Here is a 20146-nt window from a genome sequence, read left to right on the forward strand (position 1 = left end):
GACTTTTCTTGGGACCGGCCCAGTGGCACAGTGGTTATGTTCACATGTTCCGATTTGGCAGCCCATGGTTTGGCGGTTCAGATCCCAGGTGCAGACCTATGCACCACTTGGCAAAAGCCATGCTGTGGCAGGCATCCTGCATATAAAGTAGAGGAAGGTGGGCACGGATGTTAGCTCAGGACCAGTCTTCCTCAGCAAAAAGAGGAGGATTGGCAGCAGATGTTAGCTGAGGGCTACTCTTCCTCAAGAAAAAAAAAAAAGAGTTTTCTTATTTTACATTTTCATGAGTGGTTCTAAATGTTTTGATCAGAGCAATCAGTCAGAAATGAATGAATATTTAACGCTACTGGAAATAGGCCTGGACAATAGGCCTGGACAATAGGCCTTTGAAAGAAAAGACTATTTTTCTTTATTTTCAGCTAGTTATAAAGTAACAATTTCTCACCACAGAAAACTGGAAAAATACAGAAAATTATTTTTTGTTTTTTATAAGTCACCCTTAATCACACCACCAAGACATGGCTATTGTTAACATTTTTTTCCTCATCATGTAATGCTTCATGAGGGTATGAACTGTGTCAATTTTAGCTCATGACATATCCCTACCAACTAGCAGAGTGCCTGGCACAGTTGGCATCTAATTAATATTTACTGAATGAATATATTAATATTTCCTTCTAGTCTTTCATGAATACATTTGCTTGACTGTTAACAAAACAGGGTCCATACTGTCTATGGTTATATTCTAGCTTTTTCAGTTTTCATTATCTTCTGAGGTTTTTCTCATGACATTAAATATCTTTCTAATGTAAAATATGATGGTTTTTCATAATGCATAATGTTCCATCCAGTATCATACTTCATTTAACCATTTTCCTATGCAAATGAAATCATGTAGTATATACTATTTTGTGTTGTGCTTCTTTTGCTCAACACAATGTTTTTGAGATTCATTCATATTGTTGTATGTATCGATAATCATTTCTCTTTTATTAGCTGAGTGGTATTCCATTGTTTGGATAATTATTGCTTTTGGGTAAAATACCTAACAGTAAAATTACTGGGTCATAGAATAGGTACATATTTAACTTTACAAGAAACTTCAAAACTGTTTTCCAAAGTAGTTGCAACATTTTACTCTGCCACCAGCAACGTAGGAGAGTTCAATTTGCTCCCATCCTTGCCAACACTTGGTCCTGAGAGTCTTTAATTTTAGCTATTCTAGTAGGCTAGTGAAGTGGTATCTCGATATGGGTTATTTTGCATTGCACTGACGACTAATGGTGTTGAGAATCTTTTCACTGGTCGTACATATGTCTTCTTTGATTGATACTTCCAAATCCCTTTCCAGAGAAGTTGCACTAATTTATAATTCTACCAACAGTGTCACTTTTTAAAAATGTTTTCCAGTTTTCTATGTGAAAAGTGGCATCTTATTTTAATTTGCATTTTTATTACTAATAAAGTTGAACATTTTTTAATGTTTAGTGCCTTACATTTTTTTTTTTTTTTTTGAGGAAGATCAGCCCTGAGCTAACATCTGCTGCCAATCCTCCTCATTTTTCCTGAGGAAGACTGGCCCTGAGCTAACATCTGTGCCCATCCTCCTCTATTTTATATGTGGGAGGCCTGCCACAGCTCGGCTTGATGAGCAGTGCATAGGTCTGCACCCGGGATCTGAACCGGCAAACTACAGGCCACTGAAGCCAAACGTGCGAACTTAACCACTCTGTCACCCGGCTAGCCCACATTTTATTTTATGAATTCTTTGTTCAAGGTGTTTGTCCATACTCGTATTGTAGAGTAGTCAAAGTTCTTTACCCTGACATGAGATGCAACTATTTCCCATCTTGTGCTTCTTTGTTTATCTTTTTCAAATAGTCAGACATAGCAATCTTTTATGATTCCTTGCTTTTGCGCTTAGAAAGTCCTTATCCGGAATTCATTGAGTTGGTTTTGATCTGATAAACGCACACATGAAGTGAAGGGGTGTCAGCATCTATTGGCATCTGTTAGTTCTATAATTACCACAACTATCCAAGAAAGATAACTTCCTCGTTTTCTTCTAGATTTTTTCCTTTTATTTTTTACACATAACTCTTTAAACCAGGTTCACTTTATATTGTTATGGAGTGACTCCAACTTGGGATCCAAATAGTTGGTTAATTTTTCCACCACTATTATTGAGTACGCCACCTCTTCACATAGGTTTGTAGTATTTTCTTAAACTTTTTCTTTTTAGCTATCTTGTTTACGTTCTTCCAGAGGAATTTTAGCATCCACTATGACGCACGGACCAATTTAATTCTGACCTTTAATTTGCTCTGTTTGATAGAAATGTGGGGCTCATTACTTTTTAAATAAAAAACTTCCTCAAGATATCCGAACAATTCTCTTGGGTGGAAGCCTTAAGTCAAGACCTAAGAAAACAGAATCAAATTCTATTCAGCTCCTAGAGTGGTCTTCAGCCTGCTGGGGTTGCTATGAATGGCCTTGGTCAGAACTCCAAGGCAAGATTCAAGGCCTCCCTCGGGCGCACATCCCCGCACCTCCTCCCAATCCTGAGTCCACGTTAATGAAGATCTTAAACATTTTTATAGCTGGGAGCCGTCCGACGGAACGTTCCGCTGCGATGGGAACGTGCATCCTACCACGTCCACTAAGGTAGCCACTAGCCACAGGTAGTGAGCGCTTGAAATGCGGCTAGTGCACTTGAAGAATGAATATGTAAATCTTTCATTTAATTTAAATGTACATAGCCACATAGGAATTCTTATTGGCCACCGCAGTAACTGTTAAGACCGGCTTGCCCATAATTTGCGTACACTTCCCTGGGTCTCAGCTTCAATATTCCGTTATCGTTGCTGACATCAAAATACCTCTGACCTTGCCAGGCACTACCCTTGGCGAGGGAGGGCAGGCGTGGTAAGACAGCCGGCATTCTGGGCCTACGGTTTACTGAGGGCAACGTCCTGCACCTGAGCTAGGGTCGGCCTGTCCACAGGCGCGAGCAGCGGCCCCGCCAAGCCGGCCTGGCCCGGGGCCTCCCTGGAGCGGCCGCCCCTGTCTCCCGGCCCACGGCCGGCGCGCCCGCCGAGGGTCTTACCCGCCCGCCTCGGGAGCTGGGCCCGCCTCGTGCCCTGGCGGCTGGACGCGAACGTCCGTCTACGGCCCCAGCCGCACGCAACAAGCGCGAGGAGGCGGCGGGGCCGCGGCGGACGCGGGAGCGCGGCCAGGCTGACGGCCGCGGCGAGGGACGGGGTCTGCAGGGCGGGGTCTGCAGGGCAGGCTCTGCACGCTGGCCCGGGGGCTCGCGGCTCCACACCGCGGCTGCTGGGACACCAGATGCGGCTGCTTCGCCTCGGGGCCGCCGGGAGGGGCGACCGGCCCGGCGCGGCAGGCCGCAGACGACGAGGCAGCCGCAGGCACGGCCGCTCGCTGACAAGGGAAAACGGGCTGTCGGAGCCGAAGGCGGGGGAAGCGCGCGTGCACAGATGGCGGCCGCGCGGCCGAGGGGCTCCGTCGGGAGCGGGAGGCCGGGATCGGCGGCCGCGCCGGCCGCCAGCGGGGTCGCGCGCTGGGCCTCGGCGCGGCGGCGGCGGCGGCGGCGGCGGCGGCTGCGCGCGGGCCGCTGGGAAGTTGGGGGAGTGCCGGCGGGGGCGCGCGCGCGCGCACGGCCGGGCGGCGAGGAGCCCCGGTTGCCTCCCTGAGCGGCGGGCGCGGGCGCTCCCGATTCCGCGCCTCCCGGGCTAGAGGCCACGGGGCCCGCACCGTGTCCGTGAGGCTTGAGGCCGGGCTGCCGCTGCCGTCTCGGTCGGGTGTCTGCGCCGCCCGAGGGAGCTGGGGCCGCGGCACCGCGGGCCGAGCGCCCGGGGAGCTGAGGCCGCTGGAGGCGAGGGCGGAGGAGCGCGTCTGGCGTCTCCGGGGCCGGAGCAGGCCGAGGGGACCATGTCCGGGAGGAACGTCCACCTCTCCACCACCGAACGCGTCATTAAAGGTGCCAGGCGGGCCGGGCCTTCCTCGTCGACCCGCGGGAAACGGCCCTCGGCCGGGCAGCGGCTCGGGGACGGAGAGAGGGAGCCGAGGTGGGGGAGGCAGGAGGGCGGCGGGGACCCAGGCTGCGCCTGTCCCGGACGAGGACTTGGTGGGGTGTGCGAGAGGGGCGGGGGTCCCGCGGGGGCCCCGGGCGTCTTCTGCGGCGCCTACACCCTGGAGATTGCCACTTGACCTCCCGTCGTGGCGGACTTTAAGGTGGGGAGGGGATTTCTTCCCCACCGTCCAAAAAGGCCTGATGCCCGTCTTTTTAAAAGGAACGATTCCTCTTTTCTAGTCTCTTAACTGGGGAAGCCATCCAGGGGGATGCGGGCAGGGAGTTAGTAGACTTCCAAGTCAGCTCTTCTGCCGCTCCCCTCCTTCAGGACCAGCTCTTTCTCGCCCCTCCCCCACAGTTTTCTAGGACATATACCACGTACCTTTTGGCCCACTTTCTCCCGATCGTCACAGTTCACTGCTGTTATTAAAAGAAACAATATGGTGAAACAAATACAAACAAATCCATTTTATGTTGGGATTTACAGATCTCTTGACGTGATGCTGGTGATTTATTTTCCTTTTGGCCGTAAGGACTTGGAGAATGATGTTTTCTGATTCAGATGTCCAACATAAACTAAAGATGTTCCTTACTAATACCTATGGGGTTTTACATTGTGACTGTTTCTGCCCTTAAACCAAGAATACCGGTTTAAACATACCCGCTAGTTTCTGTGCTGCTTTTGTTCAGCCATAGGAGACTTACGTACAACTCTTCTGAGTTTTAACGATTGGTTTGAAAGCAGTATTTTATAAGAAGGAAGTAAGCCTAGACCAGGTGTGTTAGTGGCCTTTGGGTAAAGGGCTTAGCCGTAAGTCGGGAAAACTATTAAAATACTTTTATTTTTTCATTTTGGTAGTTAGAACGAGAAAGGAAACTAAGATTGGTGACAAGAATACTTTTTTTTTAAGTGGAAAAGCCTATTGAATGTTAAATGAAGGGGGAGAATTTTAGTGTTTAACTTCGCTATTTGCCCCCTAAAAATTTCAAGCATCATAAATGTTGATTGTCTGCACTATGTAATTTTAGTGTGTAACTTAGTTTTTTCCCTTTGAAAAGTTAGCACCATAATTGTGGACCATAAATGTTGACTATCTACACTATATAATATTTAGTAAATATACATAATGGGATTTTTGAGCTTTATCTACTGAGCATTTGTCTGTTGTCATTAGAGATTCAAGTGGATTGCTCATATGACAGACACTTAACCCTTTAACTGGTAAATTATTTTGATCATTTTAATATTAGTCTTTATGTGTCTAACACATAAAGAGTATATAACCCTCTTCTAAGATTCAGAATATACTAAACATAACCTTTTTTGATAAATCAAGGTCATCATTATCTACATTAATTTCTGTCCTGTGCTATTAACATGGCCGGTGCATTCTGCTGTATGAGGGTGTTGGCAGTTTTCTCCTGTACTGAAATGAGTCCTCACTGCTATGCCAGTTTAATGCTTTTGTCTGTTTTTAGCTTATCTCCTCCAGTACTGTTCTCTGTCAAAATATGCTTTTTTTTTTTTTTTTTAAAGATTGGCACCTGAGCTAACAACTGTTGCCAATCTTCTTTTTTTTTCTCCCTTCCCTCCCTCAATCCCCCTAGTATGTAGTTGTATATTTTAGTTGTGGGTCCTTCCAGCTGTGGCATGTGGGACGCCGCTTCAGCATGGCCTGATGAGTGGTGTCATCATGTCTGTGCCCGGGATCCGAACTGGCAGAACCCTGGGCTGCCAAAGCAGAGCTTGCAAACTTAACCACTCGGCCACGCCAGCCCCAAAATGTGCTCTTTTAATCTGCCACTTCTAAACTGAAGTAAGCAGGGAACTAGATGAACGAAAACTGTGTCAAGTCAGAGTAAACAGGATCTGAGTGAAGCTTAGTGGCAGTCCTCAGACCGTCACAACTCTCAAATTCTGATCTCCATTGTAGCATGTGATTTCCACCATAGCCTACCATAAGGTATAAAGGAAATTTTAAAATGACCCTTTGAGACCCTTGAACATAGAAGTAAACTAAAATAAAACGTGGTTAAAATGCAGGTGCTGGCTTATTGCTAGACATGCTCACAGTTAAGTGAACACCCTCATGGTCTGGATGGTTCACATTTTTTTTCCGGTGAAATTATAAATTACTGCATGTTATATACTTAAAAGATTACACTTAGGGCCTGGCCCCGTGGCTAAGCGGTTAAGTTCATGTGCTCTGCTTTCAGCCGCCCAGGGTTTTGCCTGTTGGGATCCTGGACGCGGACCTAGCACCGCTCATCAGGCCATGCTGAGGCGGCGTCCCACATGCCACAACTAGAAGGACCCACAACTAAAATACGCAACTATGTCCTGGGGGGCTTTGGGCAGAAAGAAAAAAAAATGATCGGCAACAGATGTTAGCTCAGGTGCCAATCTTTAAAAAAAAACCGCAAACAATTTGAAAAAAAGATTACACTTAAATAAATGAAACTTAAATGATTTCAAGCCCTTAGAATGAGTGGATTTATCTCGTATTTAAAAACTTTAGCATAAGAATGTGACCACAGCAATTTTGGCTTCTTGGTGACTTATGTTGCTTTTTCTCTGGGTTTTCCAGAGTTTAAAATAGTTGAAGGTTGTTCTGAGAGAGTAAGGGTCACTGTATATATAGCTAAGGTCCATTGTATTGGGTAATAAATCCTGACCTGATGTTATCTTGTCTGGCTGGAGTTGTCTGCATTTATTCACAGCTGAAAATCTTTTTCAGAGGTTAGACCACACCCCAGTTATTTTTGCTTCTGTCATTTCCTGTTAACTTTAAAGTCTACTTAATTGTTTTGTTTGAGCAAATCTTGGAGAAAAGTCGGTGAGTGGATAAACTGATTTGTATTTTAGGTGTCCTTTAAACTGCAGCTTTCCTAAAATGAAGAGAAACTGGACTGCTTGTCAGAAAACCTAGATTTTACTCCTGCTCCTGGAGCTTATTTGTCGCCTTGCCTGTTTTTTTCTTAATCTTGCCTTTTTACTTAAACTCTTTTTTTTTTTTTTGCTTCAATAATCTCATCTGTCAAATAGGGTTATTAATCCCTTCTTTGTCCAGCATCCAAGCTAACATAAGGAATGTGAAAAGCTTAAGACAGGGTAGTAGTATGAAACATAATAGTAGTTTGATAAATAGATCAGTTACTAAAAGTGATTCATAGAGAAATCATTAACATTTGAAAAATAGCAGAATTAGAAAGTATGTAAATTATAACATAGGTTGGGAAACTGTTCCCAGTCAGGAAAATACCTTTTCTACAGTATAAAGGATATCTGGGTGGAATCCCAAGGGTAACAATGTGAAGAGACCAGTACAGTCTGTCTAGTACTTCCCTGACAGCTGGTTTCTTCTCTAGCAGTTGAAGGTGTTTATTTTATGTTTAAAAATATAAAAATTCTTATGATTTCACTCATTCATTAAATATTTATGGAGAGCCATCTGCACTGTAGGCCAATAGGTGCTCATTTGTTTCTTCTTCCTTTCAAGAGTAGCATTTCGGTGAGCCTCTGGAACAGTCCATGTGCACTGGGGCATCACGGCTGGTATCTGGACTATAAAACTAGAAACTCAAATAATTGAATGGCGAAGTTTTCAGCTTGATTTTTTTTGCCCCTGGTTTCCAAGTTTCTTTTTCTGTTTGAGGGAATTTTTTTTCTTTGACAGTAATTTTTATAAAAAGAGTTTATTCCTCTGGGCTGAATCTTTTAGGAAGCCCCAAGAAAATTTCGCTAGGAATTACATGATAGATATGGAGAATCTGTTGTCTGAGTTTGTTATTTGGTGGCCAAATAGGATTTAACAGAAAAGTCAGACTTCTTTTCAGTAAGATACTGATACAGCTCTCCCATTCTCTTGGAATTCACATCTATTGTACATGCACAGAATGTCCTTTGTCATTTGTAGCACACATTGGAGACTACTGAGTTTTTAATACCTGGCACTGGGAATAGTGTAACTATGGCTTTCTTAAGAGATTTTAAGAAGAGTAGTATAGACAAAAATTGCTATTTCCACAAGTATGTCCTGAACCCCAAGCCCTGTGCTCTCACTACCATGGCCTGGCTTCGTTTTCTGGCAAGGGAACCACACCGCCCGTCTGTCGGTTGTCATAATGTGGCAGCTGCATGTTGCTGTGCTGCTGAAATTTATGCCTCTGGTATTTCAAACACCAGCAGGGTCACTCGTGGGACAAGTTTCAGCAGAAAGCTTCATAGACTAAGATAGACTAGGAAGAAGGACCAGGCCACCCACTTCCGAAAAAACTGGTCATGAAAACCCTATGAATAGCGATGGGGCATTGTCTGATAGAGTGCCAGAAGATGGGAGGATGGCGCAAAAAGGACCAGGCATGCTGTACACAGGGTCACTAGGGGTCAGAATTGACTCACTGGCACTGACAACAAACCCTGAACCTCACTTGAGTCTCTGATACTTATGGCTCATTTATTTCCACAGCTCTTGTCCCCTCTTCCCCTTTCTCATATTATCAGAAATGGATTTACCAAGGGTTAAAAAATTTTTTCTTCTGGGGCCAGCCCGGGGGCGCAGCAGCCAAGTGTGCACGTTGAGCTTCGGCGGCCTGGGTTCCCCGGTTTGGATCCTGGGTGCAGACATGGCACCGTGTGGCAAGCCATGCTGTGGCAGGCATCCCACATATAAAGTAGGGGAAGATGGGTACGGATGTTAGCTCAGGGCCAGTCTTCCTCAGCAAAAAGAGGAGGATGGATTGGCAGCAGATGTTAGCTTGGGGCTAATCTTCCTCGGGAAAAAAAAAAATTTTTTTTCTCTTAAATATAAGCTTAACCCTGATAATTACAAAATTTGAAAGGCTGAAAGGGAAGAAAACAAAGACTTCATATTCTTTCCCTCCATAAGCAACTGCTCTTAATACTTTTTTGTATGTTTCCACCTACTGGTATATTTTGAATTCAAAGGAAAATGGATCACATATATTGAAGCTTTCATTATGCAAATATTTATAATAAACATAAATTTTAACATAAATATTGTTTATTTTTGTTTTTTTGGGGGGGGGTTTGCTAAGGAAGATTAGCCCTGAGCTAACATCTGTGTTGCCCTGTGTCTACTTTGTCTGTGGGTCGCGGCCACAGCACGGCTGACAAGTGATGTAGGTGTGTACCCGGGATCCGACCTGGTGAACCTGGGCCGCTGAAGTAGAAAGTGCCCAACTTAACCCCTATACCTGGGGCTGGCCCCATAAATATTGTAATTTTACCTAAATTCTTTCATGATGGTTTCAGTCAGCATGAAAATGGGTTGAAAGTGCTTATGTTCATATTTTGGTCCTTTATATTTTCAATCAATTGATACAATACCAACTCAGAAGCAACATTTTCAAGTATAAATATTCAATGTGAACGGGTCATATAGTGTGTATCTCCTAAGTTTATCAACAGTATTTGTTTAAGTTATGCTTAGTTTAACCTTTGTAATTAACAAGCTGCCAAACTATTTAAACATTGGAAATCGATGCTATTTGAGATTCATACATCTGAGTGAAAGTCTCAAACCTTGGAAAGGACATCTTTTTTTTTTTAAAGATTTTATTTTTTCCTTTTTCTCCCTCAAGCCCCCTGGTACATAGTTGTATATTCTTAGTTGTGGGTCCTTCTAGTTGTGGCATGTGGGATGCTGCCTCAGCATGGCTTGATGAGTGGTGCCATGTCGGTGCCCAGGATTCAAACTGGCGAAACACTGGACTGCGGCAACGGTGCGCGCAAACTTAACCACTCCGCCACAGGGCCGGCCCCAAAAAGGACGTCTTAAGTTAAACACTTAATTCTTTTTTGAGCAGGAATAAGGTATTCTTTTTTACCTGTATGTTAATGGTTATGATTTGAAGCCTTATTTATATCAGACATTTGGTAATAAAGCTTTCTTCCATAAAGTAACATATTATCACATTTTACTATAAAGTAAGAAAAAAAATGTTATTGGATCATTTCAGAGAAAAATGCTAACTACTCATTTCTTAAAGTGAATTAAAGAATTAATTAACCTTTTCCCAAGCAGTATTTAGTAATAAAAGTAGAATATCTTTCCATTAAAGTGACATTTTGGGAAAAAGCTAATTTTTAGACATGTCTCTGAGAGAGAAAATCATTCAGTGAATTCTGGTATTTGTAGTCACTTGGGGGCTTTGTTACTGCTTAATTGCTAAAGGACTAATGGAAATAAAGTGGTGTCTCTTCTTCGTTTCATCCTTTCGTGCAGTCATTAATAGAATATAACACTCTTTTGGAGTTTTCAAAGAGTTAAATTTTAGCTGCATTTTTTTTTTCAAGGATTGGCACCTGGGCTAACAACTCTTGCCAATCTTTTTTTTTTTTTCTCTGCTTTATCTCCCCAAACCCCCCCGTACACAGTTGTATATCTTAGTTGCATGTCCTTCTAGTTGTGGGATGTGGGACCCCGCCTCAACGTGGCCTGACGAGCAGTGCCATGTCTGCGCCCAGGATCCGAACCCTGGGCCGCTGCAGCGGAGCGCGCCAACTTAACCACTCGGCCACGGAGCCGGCCCCTTTAGCTGCATTTTAAAGTGCAAAACTGAAGTCTAAAAAATTTCAACCCAACCTAATCAGCCTAAGTCATATCTGACTTAGTTATCTTTATAATCCACCTAATTATTCAGGGGTATTTGGAGAGAACTTTTGGTTCCCTATATTCAGTTTCATTTTGTTGGCAAATTAGATTTTTATCATGAGATCTTTTAATTTCTTGAGTCTTTGTTTATTATTAGAAGAAGGTATAGCTTGGTAACCAGGATCTCTAGATTGGGTGATAGAAAGATATGCTGTATAAGCTGGCCAAGGCAGTGTATATCTTTGATGATCATTATTAGATTTATTGAATATTAACAACTCCATGTTTTTGTGCAGTGTCTAGACAATGTCAGCCCAAGAGACTGAAATTCTAAGTGAAAGACTAGGAGATAATTTAAGGATTCATTCAGGAATTCCCTATGTAATACTTGCTAAAAGTGTTCAGCCTGAATCTAGTTATAGTAAACAATCAGACAAATCCAATTTGTGGGACTTTCTGCAAGACACCTGGTCTGAACGCTTCAAAAATGTCAAAGTGATCTAAAAATAAAGAAGCCTGGAGGACTATTCTGGATAAAAGAAGATGAAAGAGAAATGACTGTCAAGTACAGAGCCAATCCTGGATTGGGAAAATAAAAAGCCATAGAGGACATTTTGGGGACAATTGGGGAAATCCGAATATGGAGTATATATTGCATATATCAATGTTAAATAGGTGTTAGGTGTGATGATACGGTAATGTGGTTAAAGGAGAATGTTCTTATTCTTAGGCTATACTTGATGAAGTATTTAGGTTGAGATGTCATGGTGGCTGCAGTTTGCTTCCAGGTGGTTCAGGGAGAAAATTATGTATTTGTCAAGAGGGAAAGCAAAAGTGGCAAAACGTTCATGATGGTGAATATAGGTAAAGAGCAATGAATGTTCATTTTACTATTCTTTCACTTTTTTATAGGATTTCAGTTTTTCAAAATACAAAGTTGGGGAGAGAAAAAAAGTACAATTAAGAAATACCTCAAAACAGCTAGGCTTAGGAAAGGCTACTGTCATATTTGAGAATTCAGTAGTGTCTTAGTGAGAGAAAGCTAAAAAGAAGAAAGTGAATTTTAAAGTATATTATAGCTGATGTGAATTGGAGGCAACTGGTTTAGCAGAAAACGGTTTGTTTCAGCTATTGGGGCTTGGAAAACATGCAGAACTAAGGATGGAGAAGCAGAGTTTGCCTGACTGAGTGGAGAGGATGAGTGAACTAGGAGTGTCAGAGGATTGAAAGAGGTAAAATGAAGAAAGGAAGAGGAAGTGGGATGGCTGACAACTGCCAGGGAAATTGACCGTGATTCCATTAGGGGGACAGCAAGATTATTTTGAAGGCTGTGTGTTTAAAAAAACCCAAAGCTTAATCAGCTTATAAACATAATCCAGAATTATGGAAATTTCAGACATTATGAAAATAGATATTGTGAAAAGTGAGACAGTGTTGTTTGAGTTTTATTGGAGAGATTGAAGTGAAAAGGTGGTAGAGAGATGAAATAAATATTAAAAAGCACTAATAAGTAGAGGAGAGAGAAAGGGTTTTCCAAGTGTATTTCCCATCCCTGTTAATCGCATCACTTACCCATTTAGTCACTGGCTTAGGTGACAAGCCTTGGAGTCAGGCCAGACTTTTTCCTGCCCCTTTCACTTCATATGCAGATCTACCAGACTCAGTCCGTGCACTTTTGCTCTCTACATAACCTTCTACTTCCTCTCCCTCTCTCAGTTCTTGCTTATTTTATTGCAGTAGCCTCTTGCTAGGACTGTTTAATCTAGTCTCCACGCTGCCATCATGATCTGTGGATAATGTCAAGGATCATTCCTGTGCTTGAAATCCTTCATGAGCACTACCTGCCTGTAGGATAAACTCGAACTTTGTTGATGTATGGTTCCCTTCGTGCTAAATCTCTGACCTTGCATTACTTTCTTCTCCTCATTTCACGCCCCCATTCCCAAACCTACTCTCCTACCACTTGTAGTTCCCTAGAGTGCCATGTTGTTTAGTACCTGTGAACAGGCTCTTTTCATTGCTTCTGTGTAGAATCTTGTCCCCCACCTTGCCTGGCACCTATTCATTGGTCTTTCAAGATTTAGCCAAGAAGACATCAGAGAAGCTTTTTCTCCTTTACTCGGAGGCTGTATAGAGTAACGGTTTTTGAACATGGCCTTCGAAGTCAGACATACCTGGATTCAAATTCTGCCTCATTTAATATCCGCATGACCTTGGACAAATCACTTAACCGTGTTTTACCTCAGTTCCCCTGTCTGAGGAAGAGGGATAATAAAACCTAGTTTACAGGGTAGTTGTAAGGATTAAATAAGCTCCACGAGTGTGGTGATGGCACACAGTAAGTGCTCAGATACACGTTAGCTGCTGTCATCATCAGGAGAAGGGTTAGGTGTTGCCTGTGTGCTCCCATGAGCAAATCTCATTGCTGTACAAATTTCTTTAAATGTTTTTATGTTCTTTATTCACGCTAAACTGTTCTCTTCAAGGGCAAGAACTACGTTTTCTTAATGCTGAATTCAGTGCTTAGCACATAAGTGCTTCGTGAATGTTTAAGTAAGTGAAAGCATAAGAAGCTTATTTTGTAGAAGGCCGTGCGGGAGAGCACACAGGCTCTGCTAATTCCTGGCTTTGAGACTTTTGTTGTTTTCCTTGCTTCAAGTTTAAAATGGGAGATAGCAGTACCTGCCTCAGAATTTAAAGATTGCATTTCATATTGTATGTCGAGTGCTTAGCATAGTGCCCATAGTAAGTGCTTAATAAATGTTAGCTGTTCTTTATTAAAGGAGTAAATCTTGAATCCTGGTCAGATTTGACAGCAGATCTATTCAACTTTAAGTGGCATATGTGAAATGAAGGTTTAAGAGTGTCGTATTTTATATTTTCCAACCTTAGACTCCTTAGCTTTTAAACGGATTTAAACCTAAAATGGTTAAAAAGAAAAATGGTGAAAATTTCCTTTTCTGTAGTATAGATAGGATTTTGGAAATCGTGTACTTATAAACAAATATTTGATGAATTCCTACTACAAGCAACATGTTTCTGGTTATACTTAGAAGCTTAAATTCTGTCTTGAAAAGTACTTAGTATAGCGTATAATAGCCTCCCAAAAATGTAACAGAAAATTAGAGCTATGGAGCTTCCTATGACTAATACCACTGGGAAGAGCAGATGACTAAACCGTAGACTATATCTGGTATGAAATATTTGCTCCCTCACTGTATAAATTGATAATCCTTTCAAATTTAAACTTTGTTGATCAGTGGCCTAAAGAGATAAGACTTATTTTGTGTGTATGCCTAGGTACGTTTTGTCCTTGTGACCTAAGACTCTGTCGAGGTTTAAAAATAAAATATGATAGTTTTAATGAATGGCCAGAGTAATAATTAAAAGTAATTGGTGGATTTATTCATGAAAGCAAGTTGTGTATTTTTGACTGTTGTGAACTGTTTTATTGAAAACATTTGATGTCACTATAACATTATTGTTTCTGTCCGACTATCACTGATAATGGTTTTTAATTAATTGGTTGTAGGAGGGCCAGTTCCTAATACTTTTAAAGTGAGTTCTGTGACCATCAAAGAAAAGAGGGAATGAACTCAAAGAGCCATGTCAGATCATTGAAATAAAGTTATTTGTTCTAGTAGGTTATGAAAGGATCTGAAAGGTACATAGGACTTTCAGTAATAATGTTTAGTATAACCTCTTTGGCAGTGTTTAACTGGTTCATGATTGGAAAGGCAGGTGAGTAGATTAGGAAATAAGTCTGCAAAAGTAGGGCAGGCTTGCTGGCTTAAAATAGGAATGAAAGCAGGGTTATTTGTAGTGAACAGAGATAGCTATTTAGGTAAATCCTAGTGTCCCACGAGGGTAAGACCACACAATAATCTAAAAATAATAGCTTATACTAGGCCAATAAGTTTTAAGGTTTATCTTTCATACTTACTGCAGGATTAAAGTGGTCATCACCAATGTAGCCTTTCTCTTTTATGCAGATCTGCATCAGATGTTAGGTATATTTACCTAAAAATAGGTATCATTTATGTAGTGGATGTATATTGTGACAGTATATTGAATTGAACTTGACTGTGAAAAGGCTGCAGAATTTCTTCAGTGTGCTTTAGAAACTTAGTTTAAAAAATTTATTAAATTTTTATTCTGAAAATTATGGATACGTAGAATATTGCAAAGAAATGTACAGGAAGTTGTATACCCCCTCCCCTAGGTCCCTCTGCTCCACAGTGTCATTATCCCATGTGACCACAGTACTATACAAAAACCAGGAAATTGACATTGGCACGATCCGTAGAGCTGATTTGTTTCACCAGTTACACACAGACTTGCGTGTGTGTGTGTTTGTGTATATAGCTCTATGTGGTTTCACATGTGTAGCGTCACATCACTACCATCACAATCAAGATACTCAGCTGTACCGTTACAAGACTCTTGTGTTACTACCCTTTATAGCCACACCCATCCCCTGCCCCACCAGAAACTCAATTTTATAGTTTGGTTATTGTTTTGAATCATGCACACCTTGTTTGGTTAGAGTTTTTGCTTCTGAGTTGGAAGCACTGTAAAAGAATTTTTATTGAAATACAGATAGGGGCCAGCCCCGTGGCCAGTGGTTAAGTTCCTGCGTTCCCCTTTGGTGGCCCAGGGTTTCCCTGGTTCGGAACCTGGGCGCGGACATGGCACTGCTCATCAGGCCATGCTGAAGCAGCGTCCCACATGCCACAACTAGAAGGACCCACAACTAAAAATATATAACTATGGGGGCTGGCACCATGGCCGAGCGGTTAAGTTCGCGCGCTCTGCTGCAGGCAGCCCAGTGTTTCGTTAGTTCGAATCCTGGGCGCGGACATGGCACTGCTCATCAGACTACGCTGAGGCAGCGTCCCACATGCCACAACTAGAAGAACCCACAACGAAGAATACACAACTATGTACCCGGGGGCTTTGGGGAGAAAAAGGAAAAAATAAAATCTTTAAAAAAATATATATATATATATAACTATGTACTGGGGGAAGTTGGGGAGAAGAGGCAGAAAAAAAAAAAGGTCGGCAACAGTTGTTAACTCAGGTGCCAATCTTTAAAAAAAAAAATTTGAAATACAGATAATTTGACTGCAACTGACTCATGGTAAAAGCTGGGTTAACATGTTAGCAACTTGGGAGCACTAAAACCTTTCTTAGATGAATGTGTATAGGCTTAAAATGATGATTCTCAACTCTGGTTACCAACCAGAATCACCTGTAGAGCTTAAAAAAAAGGTGAAGAAAAAGTGGATACCTTGGCTGCACTCCAGATAAATCTGGAAAGCAATGTTGAGTATACAAATGCAGTTTTCAAAGGGATATACAGTATGATACCATTTATGTAAAAATTTTAAATATGCTATATTGTGTATGGGTATATTTGTAACAAAATTATATACACGTGGGAAGGATAAACAGCTGCCTAGAGGTACTGATCGCCTCTGGAGAGGAAGGGTAGGATGCAGGCTGTCTTCAGCGCCATCCGTAACAGTTCAGTTCTTAAAAAGTGTTGGAAACAAATATGGCAGACAAGACTTTAGGTAGGGACAGGGGTGTTTGGAGTATTTGTGTTATTTCCTATGCCATTTCATATAAAATTATTTTCTGAAATATTTCATTTAAAATATCCATACATACAGTATATTACATATGTGTCTGGAATCTTCTCTTTTTTCGCTTTTAGTATACCTTTTATTTATTGTATTTTGGTGCCAAGAGTGAGTGCTGCTATAACAAATACCTAAAAATGTGGAAGTGGCTTTGGAACTTCCAGAAGACCTAGCTCAAGTCTCAGTTTTCTGATCCTCTTCCTTGATTTCTGTAGCCATCACTGACACCCTCTTTATAATCTTCCATACTTACGTCTGTGTCCTACAGTATATTGCCTAACTGTTCTGTTTGTATTATGTCTTGTTTTATTTGGGTTATTTTGTCTGCTTCAATAAAACATAAAAGTCTTCAAGGTAGAGTCTATTGTTAAAATTGTGTAATCTACACATTACATACACAGTGTGAGCATGTAGTAGGTGCCAGATAAATATTGAAGTGTTTAACTTAGAATATAATTGCTTCCCTAGTATTTTTTAATTTATCTCAAAGAATCCTTCCAGCTCTTTGTCTTCTATAGATTTCAGAACTCAGGTTTTCACAAGTATGATTATTACCCAAGATTCTAGGAAGGCTAGCTATGGAAACTTAGATCTATTCAGTTGTTGAATGTTTGTTTTTCAGTTAGTAACACAACTTTTCAGCCTTTAAAAGGATGACACTGGACAGTTAGATTTGAATTGTAAACCTCCCCAACTGGTGGTGTTGGAGATGAAGCTGAAATGTCACAGTTTCATCAAGAAACGGGAGGACTTGGTGATTGTACACACAGTCTTTCCTACCTCTTATTATTAGAAAAAGAGAAAGGTCTAATTGTAGTCAATGAATTTCTTCAGTGTTTTCTGCTTTTACATCAAATTAAGGAAGTCAGCAACGATAAGTAGAATGATAAAAGAATAAAATGTTTTATTATTATGAAGCACAATGCAGTCTTAGTATGTGACATTGTATGTTTCATATATTGAAGTTGATGCCAAAAAGGTCAATTTAGTGATTCATTATTATTTTTTAAAATCTCTGTTCTCTTTTAAGATAGAGCTACAAGTTTCTTACTGTTCTTTATGTAATCCAAGTGTGAAGTATTTGTTGTTAACAATATTGAAGTCATGAAGTTTTGGAATGATTTTGCATGTCTGTATGAGAATTAGAGTGGATTCAAGAGGACCACTAATAATCACTTCACTGTCACTCACTTTATTATGTGTTTTGGTTTGTGTGTGAAAGAGATGGTTGTAGCTAATCTATCTAGAATTGTATAAAATCCTTTTGTTTCCATGAGAGTATGTCTTGTATATAAATGTTATTTGTTCTGTGTTGTGCCTATGTGGTTGTCATTTGGACTTAAACTTTAGTGGCCTCTCTGAGAAATTATTTTCATTCTAAGCTATTTTATATTACTTTGATTTGTTTATTAAGAAAAAGCGTGAGAGATTATTTGGTAAATTCATACAGCAAGAGAGGACAAGAGCTTAGTCTCTCGAATCAACTGACCTGGGGTCAAACTTGAGCTCCTCCACTTACTAGTTGTGAGATCTTAGACAAATTTTCTAGCTTCCCTAAACCTTGGTTTCCACATCTGTCAAATGAGGAGAATACTACTTCACAGAGTGTTATTAGGTTAAATGAGAAAACATGTAAAACTCAGCCTAATGCCTGTTCTGTAGTTAGCACACAACCAGTACACATTATGATCACTATTGTTATTGCAGCTTCAATTAAGAAAATGGAAATCTAAAACCTATATTGAAAAGTGTTTTGTAGTTACTGTAGGTTAGACAATTTAGCACAACTTAAATAATTTAGCATCAGAGATTTTAACTAACTTGTATTAGCAAATTGAATGTGTTAATAAAAGGAATATAAACACATTATTACCAGGTAGAGTTTATCCCAAGAATGCAAGGTTTGTTTGACATTTGAAAATCAATCCATGTAATCCACCATATTAACAAAATAAAGGAGAAAACTCACATGATTACTTCAATAAATTTAGAAAAAGCATTTAACAGAAATTCAACACCCATTAGTGATTTAAACAAACTAACAAACCTCTCAGAAAACTAGAAATGGGGGGAACTGCCTCAACTGATGATCATCTATGAAGAACCTGCAGCTAATGTCATACTCAATGGTAAAATATTGAATGCTTTTCCCCTAAGATTAGGAATAAGGAAAGGATGGCTTTTCTTGCCACTTCTGTTCAGCATCATAACTAGTAGTCTTAGCTGTCAAAATAAGGCAAGAAATAGAACTACAAGCATGTATTGCTTAGTGACAAGGATTTTTTCTGAGAAGTACGTCATCAGGTGATTTCCTCATTATGCGAACATCATGGAGTGTTATACAAACATAGATGGTACAGCCTACTACACACCTAGGCTGTGTGGTACTAATCTCATGGGATCACTGTCGTACATACAGTCAGTCGTTGACCAAAGTGTCACCAAAATGCATACAGATTGGAATGTGTCTATTTGCAAATTGCAAGATTGTTTATACAGAAAATCTTAAGTAATCTACAAAATAACCACTAGTAATTGAATTTAGCGAGGTCAAAGGATACAAAGTGAATATATAAAAGTCGATTGTATTTTTATATACTAGCCGCAAACAGTTGGGAAATGAAATTTTTAAAAATTTCACTTAGAATATCACCAAAAACCGTAAAATACTTAAGAATAAATTTGACAAAAACATGTAAAATCTCTTCTTTGAAAACCACAGGACATTGCTGAGAGAAATTTAACACCTCAATATAAGGATCCATATTCATGGATCAGAAAATACAATATGTTAAGATGTCAGTACCTCAAACTGATTTATAGCTACAATGCAATCTTAATCAAAATCCTAATAGGATTTTTAAATAGAAATTGGTGAACTGATTCTAAAATTTACATGGAAATGAAAAAAGGCTGAGAATAAACAAAACAATTTTAAGAAGGAAGAACAAAATTGAAGGACTCACACTACCTGAATTCAAGCCTTACTGTAAAACTATAATAAGACAATGTGGTACTAGTGAAGGGGTAGACATATAGATAGAGGGAATGGAAGAGTCCAGAAATAGACCCATACATAAATGGTCAATTGATTTTTGACAAAGCAATTCAGCAGTGAAGAGAAAGACTTTACAACAAATGGTGTTGGAACAACTGGATATCCATATGGAAAAAAATGAAATCTGACACTTACCCTACACAAAAATTAATAATGGATCATAGACCTAAACGTAAAAGTTAGAAACGATTACCATTTTTATAAACATTTTCTGAAAGAAAACTTCTAAAAGAAAAAATAGGAGAAATCATGGTGACCTTGGGGTAGACAGAGTTTTCTTAGGTCACAGAAAGCATACACCATAAAACCTGATTATTGGGCTTCATCAAAATTAAGACCTTTTGTTTTTCTAAATGTGTTTTGTTAAGAAAAGGAAAAGGCAACCGACAGACAGGAAGAAAATGTTCACACTATATGTGTCTTAAAGGATTGGTATCAGCAATATATAAAGAACTTAAAATTCACTAAGAAGACAAACAGCAGAATCAAAAAATGAACAAAAGATTTGAACATACAAGTCGCAAATAAAAATATACAAATGGTCAATAGCATTAAAGAAGTTATCAACATTATTAGCTATTGAGGAAGTGTGAATTTAAACCTCAATGAAATACCACCAGACTTGCCGAATACTAATTAGACTGGCTGAAATTAGAAAGAAAATCACCAAGGTTTGACAACGATATGGAGTGACTGGAACTCTCATACACTGCTGGTGGAAATGTAAAGTTGTGTA

General features: G+C 40.3%; 1 protein-coding gene across 8 annotated transcripts in view; it reads left to right on the plus strand.

The window, feature by feature from the left end:
- The first annotated feature begins 3615 nt into the window (after positions 1-3615).
- PPP3CC (protein phosphatase 3 catalytic subunit gamma) overlaps positions 3616-20146 on the plus strand; it is a 98029-nt gene continuing 81498 nt past the window's right edge. For 4 of the 8 annotated variants that reach the window (XM_070611280.1, XM_070611282.1, XM_070611284.1 and 1 more), the window contains exon 1: positions 3634-3997. In XM_070611280.1, the coding sequence (XP_070467381.1) occupies positions 3949-3997 (49 nt within the window). In that variant the 5' untranslated portion in view covers positions 3634-3948. Of the gene's footprint in view, positions 4086-20146 lie in introns of all 8 variants that reach the window. The other 4 variants (XM_008522982.2, XM_008522983.2, XM_070611283.1 and 1 more) reach the window with 3 other exon arrangements.

The sequence above is a fragment of the Equus przewalskii genome, chromosome 2 (assembly GCF_037783145.1).
Source record: "Equus przewalskii isolate Varuska chromosome 2, EquPr2, whole genome shotgun sequence".
NCBI classification, from domain to species: Eukaryota; Metazoa; Chordata; class Mammalia; order Perissodactyla; family Equidae; genus Equus; species Equus przewalskii.